General features: G+C 34.9%; 1 protein-coding gene and 1 pseudogene across 1 annotated transcript in view; both read left to right on the top strand.

Moving 5' to 3' along the window:
• The window catches only part of LOC120345499 (dynein heavy chain domain-containing protein 1-like), a 77613-nt gene extending 69385 nt beyond the window's left edge, over positions 1 to 8228 (top strand). Inside the window, exons 93-102 of the mRNA XM_039414965.2 lie at positions 173 to 361; positions 792 to 861; positions 1511 to 2308; positions 2716 to 2878; positions 3429 to 3650; positions 3950 to 4120; positions 4470 to 4685; positions 5250 to 5405; positions 6142 to 6329; positions 7653 to 8228. Of these exons, the coding sequence (XP_039270899.2) occupies positions 173 to 361; positions 792 to 861; positions 1511 to 2308; positions 2716 to 2878; positions 3429 to 3650; positions 3950 to 4120; positions 4470 to 4685; positions 5250 to 5405; positions 6142 to 6329; positions 7653 to 7827 (2348 nt within the window). The 3' untranslated portion in view covers positions 7828 to 8228. The remainder of the gene's footprint in view (positions 1 to 172; positions 362 to 791; positions 862 to 1510; positions 2309 to 2715; positions 2879 to 3428; positions 3651 to 3949; positions 4121 to 4469; positions 4686 to 5249; positions 5406 to 6141; positions 6330 to 7652) is intronic.
• A 2304-nt stretch (positions 8229 to 10532) lies between these two features.
• On the top strand, positions 10533 to 12276 carry LOC120346121 (poly(U)-binding-splicing factor PUF60 pseudogene; annotated as a pseudogene).
• The last annotated feature ends 3836 nt before the right edge of the window (positions 12277 to 16112 follow it).

The raw sequence follows: 16112 nt of genomic DNA, 5'->3' as shown, positions 1-16112 counted from the left end.
ATTTCTTTTAAAGACTTGATGTCATAATCTGATTGCTTCGTTCAAACCAATTTCATTGGAATCCTTGCTGATAACAGCTATTGTCTATTTTTTCTTGCAACAATTTGCGTTTGCATCAACGTGCCACTTTACCTCAGCCATTTGTTTTGATGATTTTCATGATTTTGTTCAGATCTCAGTGTCGGACAAAAAGCATTGTTGTGGAAAACTCTTCGACCTGACATTGCTGGTCTGATAATATCAGAATTATGTTCGAGTGTGTTGGGAAGTATCACTACTGAAACTCTAGTGTGGAATATAAATGATATAACAGCTCAAGTACAACAAACAAATCCTGTATTATTCCTAATTCCTGAAAAAGGTATTTTCTCTAGAAGCATAAACTGATAACTTTGATTGCAGATTGATTTTAAAATAAGAACAGGCTTATTATTGCAACCCTGACAAATTACACCAAGTTCACAAGTTAGTTTTAAGTGGGGAATGATTATTATGCTATATCAGTGGTTCCACTCCTTTCAATATATACCGGCCTCTGCCTATTTTATATCTCTTCATTTATCCTTGACTTTGCATAAAGCAAAGTAAAATTTCTATATTTCCTCCCCCAAGAAAATACATTTCTCTCAGTCCTAATTCTTCCCGGTTGTATTAAAAAATTTTTTTACTGTTATAGTGTTCATGTAAACACAGTTTTAGTATAGCTTCTCATAATCAAATTGATGCATAGAGATTTCTTGTTTAAAAACACTTCATTATGCTTAGCTCACTGCCTTATGTTTTTATTTTAGGTTCAAGTTATCAACCGACGGTTGAAATATCTCAGGAAGCAAAAATAAAAAAGATTCAGACAATTGAGCGGTTGGTTTAGAGTTTTTCTCTCATATTTAAGTATTTTTACATTATTCTTTGGTAATATAAGCAAAGGTATTGCATGCATGCGATGAGTGATCTTAATTGAGTATAATCGAATATAAATTCTAAATTATCCAAAAAATACCTTGATTGTTTATTTTTGTTGATTTTTTCATAATGCACACAAAATTACTTGTATACACACAAGATATTTCCTGTAATCATACAATACAAAATTATAAGAAAGTGAATTTTGGTGGTCGATCTATATACGTAATACATGACTTAACTATTAATAATTTTTTACTAGAAACATGATATTGAAAAACTTATCATAATAATGTATGCACAACTAGTAAGAAATGAACAATATGGTTTGGGCAATCTTTCGAATGTCTGTACAGGCAAACTCCTTCAGGGCAATGCAAAGAAAATATTTCCTTTAATTTTATTATTCATTGCTATGATGAAATCGTCTGTATTGACATTTGAAAAGTTGGCCAAACTATATTGTTTGCTTATAACCGGCATGTATTACTATCATTAAACTGTAAACTGCAATATACTTATTTTAAAAATGGAAATTAAATTGAAGCCACTTGCCTCCATTCTAAACTTATGTTGAGGCTTGATCATCATCTTTAATTTATTTCAGAGCTGCGCCATTTTCTGACGACCTCGGAGAAGTTTTATTGGAATGCATGAGTGAAGGACATTGGCTTATTCTCCATAACTGTGAATTGGCTGACAGCTGGCCTGACAAGTTTTTAAATTTACTGTACTCTCTGTCAGCATTGCATGATGTGGACATTAGTTTTCCTTCCAAAAATATGGATGACAACAGTGTCAAAGGAGTCGGTGAAGAAATCACAACTCGTTCAATTTCAACGATAACAACAGAAGATGGAGACTTGGATTCAGAAAGATTAAGCAAACAGTCTGAATCCATATCAATGGAAGAAATACTGACCCATCGTCTACCAGTGAACGAAAATTTCCGCTTGTGGCTGATTTTACGACCAACCCATGGCTTCTACTCAAGAACTATCATTCCTAGTGTTCTTTTACAAAATGCAGCCATTATAAATCTGGAACTACCATGCACACACCAAGGTCTTGTCAAGCTGAAATTCAATCAATTAACAGCGGGAGACCCACACCCAGAACATGTTTTAAATTTACAGTCAAAGCCGTCTAAAAAAGAGCCTCCAATGTCTCAAGAACAGAATAATACAATTTCAAATGATAACCACGTTCTCAAGATTCAACTCTCTTTATTGCATGCAATACTTCTTCAGAGACAGATGTATGATAGGGTAAATGCGCCTCAACATACAGATGAAGATATACTTGATGTTTATAAATGGAGCCAAACGTTTGTTCATGATGGAAATACAGATGGTGTTATACCAATATGCAAAGCACTATTATCTGACTCAATTACAGATGAAAAGTAAGTGAAATACCAGAAATTGTACAAAATTAATTACATATTTAATGTTGATAAAAGGGCGCTCCAGAAGTGTGTGTACAAATATGGAGGTAACTAATTTTGTTCGTCTACTTTACATCAAGTTGTGTAAAGGGACTGAAACCTATATATATAAAGAACGATTGCATAATTCTCACTAAATCATAGATTCTAAAATAAATTCATATTATAATGATAGTTTTTTTACCTCTGCATATAAATAACTATAACATGTTCAAAAAAGGTTTCTCTTCACAAATTACAACAGTATATTTTCGAATAATTTTGATGGCAAATTTCTAGTATGTACCGTAATTTGTTTTATTTATTTCACTTCTATTATTATAAAATTGTTCAGGAATTCTTCAATATGCTTTTTCTATATATAGAAAACTGAATGAACGGAAATACTTCATTGAAGAATGTTTGTTGTCACCAGAAAAAGTATTTGATATCAGGTATCAAACAAGGAACAAAGGAATTCATCATGAATTACAAACATTGTTGAGAGCTCCTAAAAAATCTGATCAAGGATTCAATTCGTTAATGCCAGTATGTTCATTATTTGTTCACTACTGTTTTGCCTGTTTTTCAATAGTTTCAGATCTCATATTACAGCTTGGCCAATGATACAAACATTAGGGTCCTACCTAATCTTTATTAAATTACGATGATAGATGCAGGTTTGAGGTTTATGAAAAATGAGATTTACTGGCTCCATCATCAACAGTCTTTTGCACCAACTTTGTACATGAGAAAAATGTTTATTTTTGTCAACCAGTCATCTCAATACCATATTAGAATAGGATTTTCCTATTCGGTCAGTGGTTTCATTTTTTTACATTCTGAAAATACAAACTTGTCATACAGAGTGAAAAAAAATGTGAAAGGAGAGACGCGATAAACCAGTAAGGGTCACCCAGAGCCTGATGTATGAGGGAGTCTAACATTAAGTCATACTGATGTAAAAGTTCCTGAATTGCTATGTGATATTATGAGCTAAATTGCTAAAAACTCAAGATTTATTTGAGAATCTGGCAATATGAAATAATGGGTTTGGTAAATCATTTCCAAATGTTAACTTGATTTATATTTTCTGCAGAAAGCTGATCTGGTCAAGTTAAACCTTCCCAACTCTGCAGAGCGTTCTTCAATTTATGATAACAATGAAAGGTTGTTGAGTGGTGTCAAAGCAAGTGCAAAATTTGAAATAAATCGTGCTGGTGTAACTGAAGAGAACAATGATTATAGGGCTTATAATCTAAACATATTAACAATCAAAGAAATGGAAGTTCAGCAACAACTCGAGAATATTCTCACGCAGGTACAGTTGCAAGACTTTAAATCTTGTCCTACATTATCATAAGCAATTATGGTTTGAATACTACATTTTTTGTAATGTCATACAAAGAGAAATTCAGAATTTATGCTTTGAAACTTGCCATTTTTCTGATCAGGGACTAAGAGAAAATGGGAAATGTGTCCCTTGTCATAAATTAAATTGGGCTGGTACCTGTAAATCAAATGTTAAACCATGGTTTTGCTATTATGTTGACCATAGAAATTGATTTCCAATGTAATATTCAAGATCAAGCTTTTTCTAATGCATATTGGTTTTTATAGGTTCAAAATATCTCAATTCCAAGCCTTAATGAGGATGAAGAAAATATGCTGTCAAAATCTGGGCCATTGTATGACTTTTATCATAGAGAATATGCTCGTATCAGCACTGCTGTTCATTTATTGAAAACAGATATTCAGGCTTGTATAGCAGCTTCGAAAGGTCAAATTGAGGTAAAGCTAATTACAATGTTAAGTGATAGAATTTTTTTTATTATTAATATATCCTGATGCTGAGGAAAGCCAACGGTACGACTCGATCATGTTGTGAACCAAAGCTTTCCATCTGGTTAGCAGTTCAGGTATACGAATAGCTAATAAATTAATCATTCCAGATGCATGTCCCTGGATATGGTCCATCTTGTATGTAATAAAAATAGTTCATTTTAATGTGATTCAAAAGTATCTTGTTGACTCAAAAGGCAATGGATTGCTGAGATTTTTAAGGAGAGGAATTTTGGTAAGATGGTAAAAATCAATCTAGTCATCAAATTTCGTTAAATAATGTTTCATATCTCTTTAGGTAAATCCAACTGTACTGAACGTAATCAATGCTGTATTAACTAACAAACTTCCTACGTTTTGGATTGAGAAACACTCAGAAATATTTTTATTCTTTACTGAGTATTCAATAATAAAATGGATAAAATATTTACAAAACATTGGGAACGTCTTGCCAAAATATGAACGGTTGTCACTTACTTCTCACTTATCAGCGGAATCCTTCACTGTGAATATGGTATGTTTAAATTTAACAAGCTATTTGATCCCTAAAAATTTTGCTATCTTTTGAATAGTAGTTGTTAGTATTTTGTTCCTTATGTTGACACAATTAAACAAAAATTAGTAATCAATATAAAAATTTTAAAATTTAATCGCAAGTGATCGAGAATATTTAGAGCTATCTTTTATAACAAGGGGCCGTTAGAATGTATTCATAACAGATAATGCACTCTGATCGATGAAAATTGAACTTTATTATTTGTATGCGTGAAATATGTCCAAATACTAGATTTTAAATGGAAGTTGAAAAATTACTAATGGCAGAAAATAGTTGATTGACTCTTTTAAATAAATCCTATAAGTTTACCAGTGATGACGTTAGCTGTCTATTTATAGAAAAAGTTTATTGTTAAATGCAACCCTTACGTAAAAATTATATAGTCAAATAATTACAGAATGAAATAAATATTCAATATTTTGCTAAATCTGCAAAGGTCTAAATAATGAAATACTTATTTCCCATACTTCCTGGCAACGCAGCAATCGTATCATTCATACATCTGCTAATCAAATATTACAGATTGGACAAACGAGAAGAAAGTCATCAGCGACACAAACACTTTCATGTTACAATCTTGCCACTTTTATGAGGCCAGACATGTTTTTGAAGTCATTCTTAGCTGAAGTTGCTAAAAACATGTTGCAAGACATACAAAGACTTCAATTTAAAGTGGAGGTAAACAATGTTCATTGAATATGTATGCTTATTTCTGCTTAGCTACCCTGAAAAAATATTTACTTGTTCACATTAAATTTCTGGTTTCAACTCAATGTTAGTTTATTGGATTCTTATCAGATTTCTTGGTAAATAGGCCTGATGTTGAAAAATTGCAGTTATTTGCGATGATTTGGCTAATCGTTACTAATTCTTCAATCTATCAAACCTTATTAACACAGTAGCCACCTCCTTTTCCAACCTGTTATTCTAAGTCATATTCGTTCATGAAGCACTGTACAATTAAACAACAACAACATTTGAGAAAATAAAAACTGGAAATATTGTGACTGCAATTGACTAGTTAGTTAATTTTGCAATATACATGAGAGCTTAGAACTCTTACTGTTTTGGTTGTATCTTCTTCTCAAATAAAAAAAATTTGCATAATTTATGATATTTTAATTTTCATCTTTGAAGTGTGCATAGAACAGAAATATATCCTTTTTCATTCAAGATGTTAGGGTTAAGGTCTGAAGTAGTGAAAACTGTGTTCTTCTGTTTTCAACTTGAAATATATAGTCGTTACACTGTTTCATGGGAGCTAAATCTTTGTGTATTTTTATGGGACAATTCTTCAATCTTAAACTAGAACAAGGGGGCAATGCTGTCTTTCACAAAAAAAATAATAATAATCGGACATGTTTTTGCCTGATACTTGACTATTAATAATATTATTTATACAAACTTATTTCAGGTGATTTCAAAACACCTTCCTGCATCTTCATCTGACCTAATGCAAGATTCGATAATGTTGGAAGGAATTTGGTTGCAACATGCTGTGTATGATGATAGATTTAATACAATTCAAGAAACAGCCTCTGACAAATGCCATAAGTTGCCTAATGTGTGCTTGTCAGTAGAAAAGAGGCCCAGATACAATAGGTAAATTATCTTTCCTTGAATCATTAGTACCCGCAAGTTTATATATTTTATTTGTAAAAATATTGAATCACTATTCACTACATTCCTCAGGATTTGTTAGATCAGGGTGGTCCAATATTGTCGTCTTCGCGGGCCACAAAATTATTTTTGCATTGTTCGCAGGCCACAAGAGCGTCAGAAATATGTAAACAACAAACACTTTTATTGTGCAAACGATTGATCATTGTTTGTCATTTATCAAAATAAATCATACAAAATACGCCAAAAAAATGACCGAAACATTCAAAAGTTTTGCTATAACTACATTTAATGTAAGATTTCAAACTTTTCATAAGGGAGAAAGTGCTCCAGCAAATGTAAGTGATCTCGAACATCGATAGGGTTCTCAAAGCAAAATTCCTCAAATTTTGGAAATGCTCATTGCTAACATGATAGCAAAATGCCGTTAGAGATTATATTTGCCATAACTGCTGAATGATTGATTATCATATTTTAACAAATGTAAGGTATAGGAGAGTAAGTATGGTACTAATTTTTATAACATATTAGAAGCATTTTTTGTAATACTGTTCAGGCTGGCTGCAACACATCATCGAAACGAATTATATACTCAGGCCATAACATTATTATTTAGTTATTATAACTGTTGGGATATATTCGCAACCAAATAGATCAAAGCCATTGAACAATTTGGACTACCCAATCACACCCAATTCAACTTCGTTGGTTGCTTCAGCTAGCCGAGACACTAGTCAATACAGTGACATTAGTGATGTAACAAAAAGTCGAAAAGATTTTCTGTTTTTTTTTTATGACGAAACAACACCAAATGCGATTTTTTGATTATCCTTCAGTAAAGGCGACGCGGGCCATAGATAATGACGCTGCGGGCCACATGTGGCCCGCGGGCCTGGGTTTGGATCACCCTGAGTTGGATCACTTTTCATTTGCATCTGTGTGACCATTTGTATAGGATGGGAATTAAAATTTAATTATGAGGCGGATGTTGTATCCAAAATGCAGTCATCTCCTGCATCACCAAAGTGTTTTTTTATACTTGTACTCCTTCAACATTTAGTTGAGCCCAATAAAACTTGCTTTGAGTAAATTTATGTAAAAAAGTTGGGAGTTTAATCACCTCATGTTTCTGATTTTGCAAAACATTATTAGTATTGTCCATATTTCATTTTCAGCCTTATTGTGTACACTGGAAATACATTTTGACCTATTGTGAATTGTTAGGTTAAACAAGTAAATCTTGTATATAAAATATAAAACTCAGTGTGAATGTGTCTTATAATAATTTATAAATTGTTCATCCAGGCCTGATATATCATCAGAAGTAAGAAACATATTCAAATGTCCGGTCTATCACCATAAAATGAATCAAGGTGGCAACATTTTATTTACTATTCCAATGAAATGTGATGTTGATCCTTTAATTTATGACGTAAAGGGTATTCACGCATTCTTAGCTATTAACAGTCGTGGAATTTGAATGATATAAAGTATTATAGTATAAACCGTTCCGCTAGTGCAACTTTATATATATATATATGTTATTGTTAATAAATAAGAGAGTGTTTATTTTTATTTTGTTTTACTATATAGTTTGAAAAGTGTTTATTTGACATAACTTAGTATAGCGTAATGGAAATATACTGTGAAAACAAACGAAATAATTTATAGTCTTTAGTGTTTCAGATTATATTTCATATGATTTATATCTATATCTCGCCCACTGTTTAGTTATGTTTTGTATATTTGCAAAGATATTCGAGAATTTATAATATTTTTCAATTTGTTACCTAATCCAAAACATCTCTTCAATATGATTTTTCGTGTGTTTTGTGTTCCCACGTTATGTGAGTTGCATATTAATAATAAATTTTTAAAATAGAGTTTCATTTGTGAAGGTCACGGGGCAAAGGCCTGGCTTGGAGTTGGAATAATTTGACTACAATAAAACTGGTTTACGTTTTGGTTAGTTACTGTAGATTAGAGTAGGACTACCGTAGGTCGTTTAGTCATCTTCACTCGAGAAACTTATGCGCGATATTTTTCTAAAGATTAAATCCACAGAACTCGCAGATATTTTCGAAATACTGTACTGAGAAATAAAAGTAATAGCCTCCTAGCCACAACATCAATCTTGAACCACTGAAAATTACAAAGCAATTCGTCCAGTACTCTAATTAAAGAGAAAGGCGATTTCTCACAACACGAAAAACAACATAACAAGAGATTAATGCTCAAATATATGGACACGAAATACCGTACCTAGTAGGTAACCGCTGCAATGGACTTTGACCCCCGGAAAATTCTTCCTATTTTTTACCATTGCAAAATTTTCAGTGCTATTTTAGGAGTGCTTTTGCGAGTTGGCGCATGTAAAATGGGGTATATGTTTCAAACCATTATTATGATTCATCGCACACAACAATCTGTTTTTTAAAAGTACCGGTAAAGAATTTCAGGATAGTCTATCACAGCTATTTCTACGCTAATTTTTATCACTGCAATTAAATTATAAAACTCCTGGGAAGACAGAGTGATCATTGAATTATCTGATTTTTATTTAAGTTTCCGAAACACAACTGAAAACTAACGAATAGAGTTTAAAAACGAGGTAATGTTTACAACCACGTTTGAAAATCTGTCTGAGTGAGAAAACTGTCTGAGCGGATGCGAAAAGGGGGCATTGTTACGTCACTTTTTGCATCTTGCTGATTGGCCAATGTCACGAAGTAAACAAGGAAGTCGATGCTCGGGGAAAGGTCCATTGCAAAAAATATAATCTTTAACCGAAATTGGTCTAATAACTAAAGAGAATGATTTTTTCATAACGATTGGAAGAAATACACTAACAACAACATAATAACGAAACGATTCAGTTCATTTCGTGTCTGCTTCCACCACTTAGGTCTTACCTACCCGAACTTTGACCTCGACAAATTAACTCATTCAATCGACAGAGCAATAAATGAGTGGTCAGTGAACACTAAATTCAGGGGGTGGCCAAGCCAAATAGGCAGCCATCGTGATAATGCAGTAATGAACAAATGCATAAACCACATTGTGGAATCATAAAAAAAAAACAAAAAAAAAAAAATGCTGCATAGTTTCAGCATTGTTCAGATGTTTAAGTGTCTGAAATAAGCTATGCTTCAAATCTGACATCTCCTGTCCCAACAAAATGCCACATAAGTATTGCTGTATGGTGGCCAGCAGAAACGTAAACGTGACGGGGACTCCTGTCTTTTGCCAGTTCTGAATCCTGTTTGTGCTTAATACTACTGCACATGTGTAAAACCTGCTGTTCACTTAAAGTCTTTGGAGTTAAGTTCAGAGTAAGAGTTAATTGACAATCAGATGACAATGAAAAAAGTTTTTTATTTTTGTTTTCAACTCGTGCTATACCGTAATTCCCTGTGCAGATGTGAGTAATTCTCAGTACCGTACCTGTATTAGTTGATTTTTATTAAATATTGTAATCTTTAGTCGGGCCATGAGCATGATATAGCCTAGTGCAGTAGTGATTTTCAACAGGTGTTTCGCGTCAAATTGTTGTTCCCCATTTTTTTAAATAATTTTATCATATTTTTTGATAACAGAAGGAAATTCAAATCCACCGATCATGTATTTAGTTTTTAAAAAGATTCTGCATAACAAACGTTTCTCTAGGAACAGACTTCCTAGTTTATTTCCGAAACGGTGGCTAAACACTAAAACGTTAACGAAAACGTACCGTACCAAATTAAATTAAGCCACTCACAGACTCAGATGCTATTTACAATTTACTCCTTAAAGAAACACTAAAATTAGTCAATGATAGAAGTACAGGGAGAATTTTAAATAATTTTCATTGGTATTTCAACGTACTCTTGTTCTGTGTAGGTAGTCAGGAATCTAAACTTGTTGCTTCTATTTACAACTCAAGTCAATTAGTCTTATTGTAATTTCATTTGTACGCTAAATCTGATGGAAGTTATTGATAATTCGGATAGTTTCAACAAAATCAGATATTTTTGTTCTGTGTTCCTCGAAAAATTCATGATCTAGAAGTGTTCCGCGGTTTGAAAAGGTTGGAAATCAATGATATATCTTGAGTAATCTTATTATTTTATATTTCATTGATCAGACTATTCAACTTGGGCTGAAAATGTGAGCAATTAATTTTATCATTTGCTTATAACAGTTATTTATGGAATCAAATCAGATACTTGTTTGATTCTATTTTTTCTTCAGCACTTCAAAACAGTAAATAATAGTTGGGAAATATAATTTTACTCAAAAATCAAGGTAAATTTTGTCAATATGGCTGCTGGAATTGGAACTGTACAGTATTCAGCAATTGCTGCAAAAAAGTCACTTCCACAGTTATCACCTGAACAACAAGGAGCTCTCATGAAAGCTAAGCAATATGCTATGCAGGAAAGTGTAAAGCATGTTTTGAAAAAGCAACAAATTGAAGCTGGACTATTGCCAAAGCCTGGAGAGGATGGCACAATGACTCAAGCAATGCAATTACAGAGACAACAAGCCCTCGTACTAATGTGTCGAGTATATGTTGGTTCTATATTCTATGACCTAAGAGAAGAGATCGTCCGTACTGCTTTCGGACAATTTGGAGTGATAAAAACTATTAACATGTCATTTGATCCAATAACTGGCAAACATAAAGGATTCGCATTTATTGAATATGAAACACCGGATGCTGCTCAACTTGCGATGGAACAGATGTCTGGTATGTTGTTGGGTGGCAGGCCAATTAAAGTTGGTCGACCATCAAATATGCCACAAAGTCATCCGATTATTGACCAAATTTTAGAGGAATCAAAAACTTCAAAAAGGGTATATGTGTCTTCTGTTCACGAAGATTTGTCAATCGAAGATTTGAAATCTGTGTTTTCTGCATTTGGTAACATTACATCATGCACGCTTGCTCCAGATCCAACATCTGGGAAACATAAAGGATATGGATCCATAGAATATGAGACCCTACAGTCAGCTAAAGACGCTATTACATCAATGAACTTGTTTGATCTAGGAGGACAGAATCTTAGAGTTGGCAGAGGTATTGGTCCACCTCCCCCAACGTTGAAAGGAAACTCATTAGCCAGTAATTTGATGGGTGTTCCCAGTCTTCTTGACACACCTGCAGTTCAGTCCCCTGCCGATAATTTGCCAATCACAGTGCCACTATCCGCACTGCCTGGAACTATAATACGCCCAACAGTTGCCCCACCAAAAGTAGTGATCCCTAATATATTACCAACCCAGCCTCAACAAGTAGCATCTGTGCCTCCACCTGGGGTAATTACTCCCACTCTCGGTATAACTCATCAAAATTTCCAAGGAAACTTGGCGGAACTGCCTGGTGTAATAACAATACCAGTTGAAAACACTTCAGTGACATCAAAAATAATGAAACTTTGCAATATGGTGAGTGTGGAAGAAATCGATGAAGATTTAGAAGCGGAGGTAACGGAAGAATGTGGAAAGTTTGGTGTGGTTAAAAAAGTTATTATTTACAAAGAAAAACAAGGTGAAGAAGATGATGCACCGTGTATTGTCAAGATTTTCGTTGAATTTGAATTGAGTTCATCAACAGCCACTGCTGTAGAAAGTTTAAATAACCGCTGGTTTGGAGGACGGCAGATTGAAGCAACTTTATTTTCAGAGTCAAACTACAGTAATGGAGATTTCAGTGGATAGTGTTATTTTTATGTGAAGGACATATGCTCAGCCAGTGGCCCGCATATGTAGTTTTGCTAAAGGTTTACTTATTACTGGCTTCATTAAAACGTGAAAACTGGTCTCACTTTCACCATTAGTTTAATTTAAACTATATAAACTTCATTTTACTGAAGTGCCTTTACATTCAATGTTCGCATATCGAATCACCTTCCTCTGAAACTTGGAATAAACAGCCTCTCACAAGCAATTCTCATCATTGTTTTTTATTTAGTTCAAACCACTGCTGGTTTTTCGAAACTGAGCTCACTTCAGCAGTTTGAAGAAATTATTGGTGGATTTGTATCATTAGTTTCTGTAATCTGTGATGAAGTTAATGGGATGTCTCGAATCCTGTTTTTGCAACATTTCTACCTCTCTCTCTGAGTGAGCATACATGACCTTGCTTTGAGCAAATTCTTTTGAAAATAAAATAAACAGTATCTGATGTCGACTTCGGTCACTTTTTCCCAATGCAGTTTAATATGTTTGGCATTAAAATACAGTGATTTCAATATTCTCAAATGTCAAATTCTCAAAGAAATTTAGTAAAAAAAATTGGAAACTTGGGACCAGAATAATTTGGCAATTATTAGTGATTGCTGAAATTTCAAGCATGCCGTGATTATATTTTGCAGGTTATCATGCTGAACAAAATTATTCGTCAACCTCGACAAGCTATAAATTTTATCTTTGAATATTGTATATGAAATTATTCTCTTGGCTGCTCTTTGTTGTATTCATAAATCGTCTTTGTTGTTTCTCCTTTAATGTGAATTTGGATGGCCCTAAAAATTTGCTATAACATCTCCCTGGCGAAATGTATTGCTACAATACATAGCGAGGGTGTGTAAATCGCCATAATAATTTGGAAGATATTGAAAGTCTTAAATGGTTGGCGTACTTTGCAGACATATTATTATATGATTGTGTAGATCAGTGGTTTTCAAACTTTTTGAAAAATTATGCATAACGGTCCCTTTTCGATTTTGCTGATGACTAGCGGTCCACTATAGCAATGAAAGCAAATAGCAACGCGGTATATCAAGCATTCATCTATTGAATGACATTAAAACAGTTCAATGAGAAGCGAGAAAATGTACAATCTGTTGCACACGCCTTCGCTCGCTCGCTCGGATTTACGGTACTTGCTACGTAAACCAACGTTTGTTACGTAATAATGTCTTCGGAGAGCGTGTCGTGCATGGGAGAAACGCTGTAAAAGCATGACATCTAAATTTTTCTTCAAATCCCACTACTTCTGTGCCGAGGTTTCAATTGTCTCGCGGCCCCCCTAAAATTGCTTCGCGGTCCCCAGTTTGCGAACCAGTGATGTAGATCAAGGCTGCCCAACATTCGGCCCGCTGAAGTGTTTTTTGCGGCCCGCCCTATAAAGTTGGTAAGCAGACTTTTCACATACATTTTACTATACATAAGTATCTTTGGTGATTTTGGTGTGATTATTCCTGCCATCTATCTACGTTCAAATCAAATGCCGGTTTTTATTATTAGGTATGTGTCAAGTCTTGCACCCTGGTGGACATCAACGTCATTTTTTTTTTCATTTCTCGCAAAACTGTGCACTCTTTTCGACTAACTATAAAGATATTGTGCGATCATTGGGAACAAACGCTGAGCGCAAATATAGGAGTGAACTTGGAGCCTAAGTTTGCAAATTAATTCCATTCTGATTGCTTTCTTTCGTGTCGGCTTTGATCGTCTTTATCGCCAACGTAAAATGAAAAGTCAACAATATCCTGGGTACTGGTCCCGGACTCGTTGTCTTTTTATGTTTGTACTTTTGTTCATGTTATGTTCGCGTTAAATAAGATTTTGGAAATGTCGTCACTGCATATTCGTCAATAATTCTGATGAAATTGACGTAATGACATTGCTACGAATTAGTCACAAATCAGTATATATCGACTATTTGTTCAGAAATCTTCGTTATTTTACTTCATTAAATACTTGTATTGATGTTTCAAATTTTACGAAACGGCCCACTAAAACTTGATATTGCCGCGACATTGACGCACATTATGCTCATTTGAACATTAAAGCAGTATCGTAGCTACTGAAAATAAATGAATAAAAACAGTGGCGGCGCGTCAATAGGGCCGGTATAATAAAAAATATTCGAAAAATACCTCAATATCGGTTGCACAGACTGTCTACACTAGCCATATTCTCCCGACATGGTTCATTTTTCGCTCGCAAAGCCTTCGCCGAACGTCGACGGGGCGACGTCGATTTTGCCCCGGTTGCTCATTGTATATCGTATTCTCTCTTTTATCTTCCACTCGCCGCGTTTGTCTCGTTTGTTTTCTGTTTCTTTTACTAAATCATCATGCTAGCCCCGAAATTATGACGACACAATGCCGACGTTTCTTACAACAACGTGTTTGAGAGATCATCTTGATGCCGCAACTGTTTCGAAAGGGACATCTAAGGATATCCAAAATGATTTGCTCGACTCAATGTATAAAATTTATTTACAACATTTGGCTCTGGAAATTGAGAATTGCCAGTTCCTTTCGATTCAGTCTGACGAGACAACTGACATCACGTGCGTTTCCCAACTGGCTGTGATTTTTCGGTTTGTGAAAGATGGTAAACCTACCGAGAGATTTCACAGCTTTGTACCAATCGTTGATCGCACGTCTTGCGGGATATCGGCTGTACTGAAAGAAGTGTTACAGCCTTACAACGCGAAGTCAAAATTGATAGCTCAAACTTATGACGGCGCGGCAGTCATGAGTGGGTCGAAACATGGTGTTCAAGTTTATATAAAAGAAGATTTTCCTCATGCGCATTTTTTACATTGTTATGCACACCAATTTAATCTCGTTATTAAAAATATGTGTCTTGATAACCCTCTCGTCCGTATATTTTTTGCAAATGTTTCGGGGTTTTCTTCATTTTTTTCCGTTTCGCCGAAGCGCTCTGACCTCCTTCGCCAGATATGTAGCCGCCGTCTCCCAGCTTGTGCACCAACACGTTGGAACTTCCAATCACGCGTGGTGCAGGGCGTGTCCAAAATTAGGTCTGAGCTCGGTTCCAATGGCATTCAGAGCTCTCCGGTTTGGGACGAACTTTCTGTGAGGGAGGCGGCAGGTCTAAAGCGTCTGCTAGAAGATGGTGAGTTTTCATTTTTTCTCGCTTTTTTCTCCACAATATTCTATCACGTGGATGTATTATACGGCGCATTGCAGTCAAGGCTAATGGATGGAGCGTCTGTGCAGTCGTGTATTTCAGACTTTTGCGATGCTGTATCTCGTATCCGGGAAACAATAAAATACGACGACACATGGAGTGCTTCTTTACGCCGCGGGCAAACAACGCAGCGTTTGATTTTGTCTGCAAAGGAATGCTGTGACATTCTGGTGAATCAAATAGGCGATCGTCTGCGCACTGAACACCTTGCCGCGTTCTCTTTGATGAACCCCAAAAATTTTTCAAAATTTGCACGTCAATTTCCCATCCATTTGTTGGCTACTGTCTCCAAATTTTACCCCATGATAAACGTGGGTAAATTGGAAAATGAATTGCAATGTATATACACCAATCAAACTTTTTTGAACATCACATCAACTTGCGCGCTCTATGGGTTCCTCATAGATAACACACTAGTAACTACCTTTGCGGCGTCTGCAAAATTTCTGGACCTCATTTTGACGACGCCTATTTCTTCCGCCGACGCAGAGCGAACATTCAGCACGCTGAAGCGTATTAAAGCGTATCTCAGAAACACAATGAAGCAAGATAGATTAAATTCCTTGGCTGTTTTATCCATTCACAGAGACGTTATTTCTGGGATGCATGACTTTAATCAGCGCGTTATTGAGCATTTTGCTTCCAAGAAACCGCGGCGTGTTGCCTATATGTTCAAGCAGTAGAAGTCTAGCAGCATATATATCTATGAGTGAGCGACGCATGTCCTTATCTTTGCATAACTTTCCTTTCTTCATAGTAACGTTTTAAACCTTATTTTAGGTTTTGTCTGCTTTCCCGAAGTTTCTGTTAATATGTCATTGTATTTATCTGGGT

This window comes from Styela clava, chromosome 8 (genome assembly GCF_964204865.1).
Source record: "Styela clava chromosome 8, kaStyClav1.hap1.2, whole genome shotgun sequence".
Lineage (NCBI taxonomy): Eukaryota > Metazoa > Chordata > Ascidiacea > Stolidobranchia > Styelidae > Styela > Styela clava.
The sequence above is the reverse complement of the archived record's forward strand: the minus strand, read 5'-3'. Positions and strand labels throughout refer to the sequence as shown.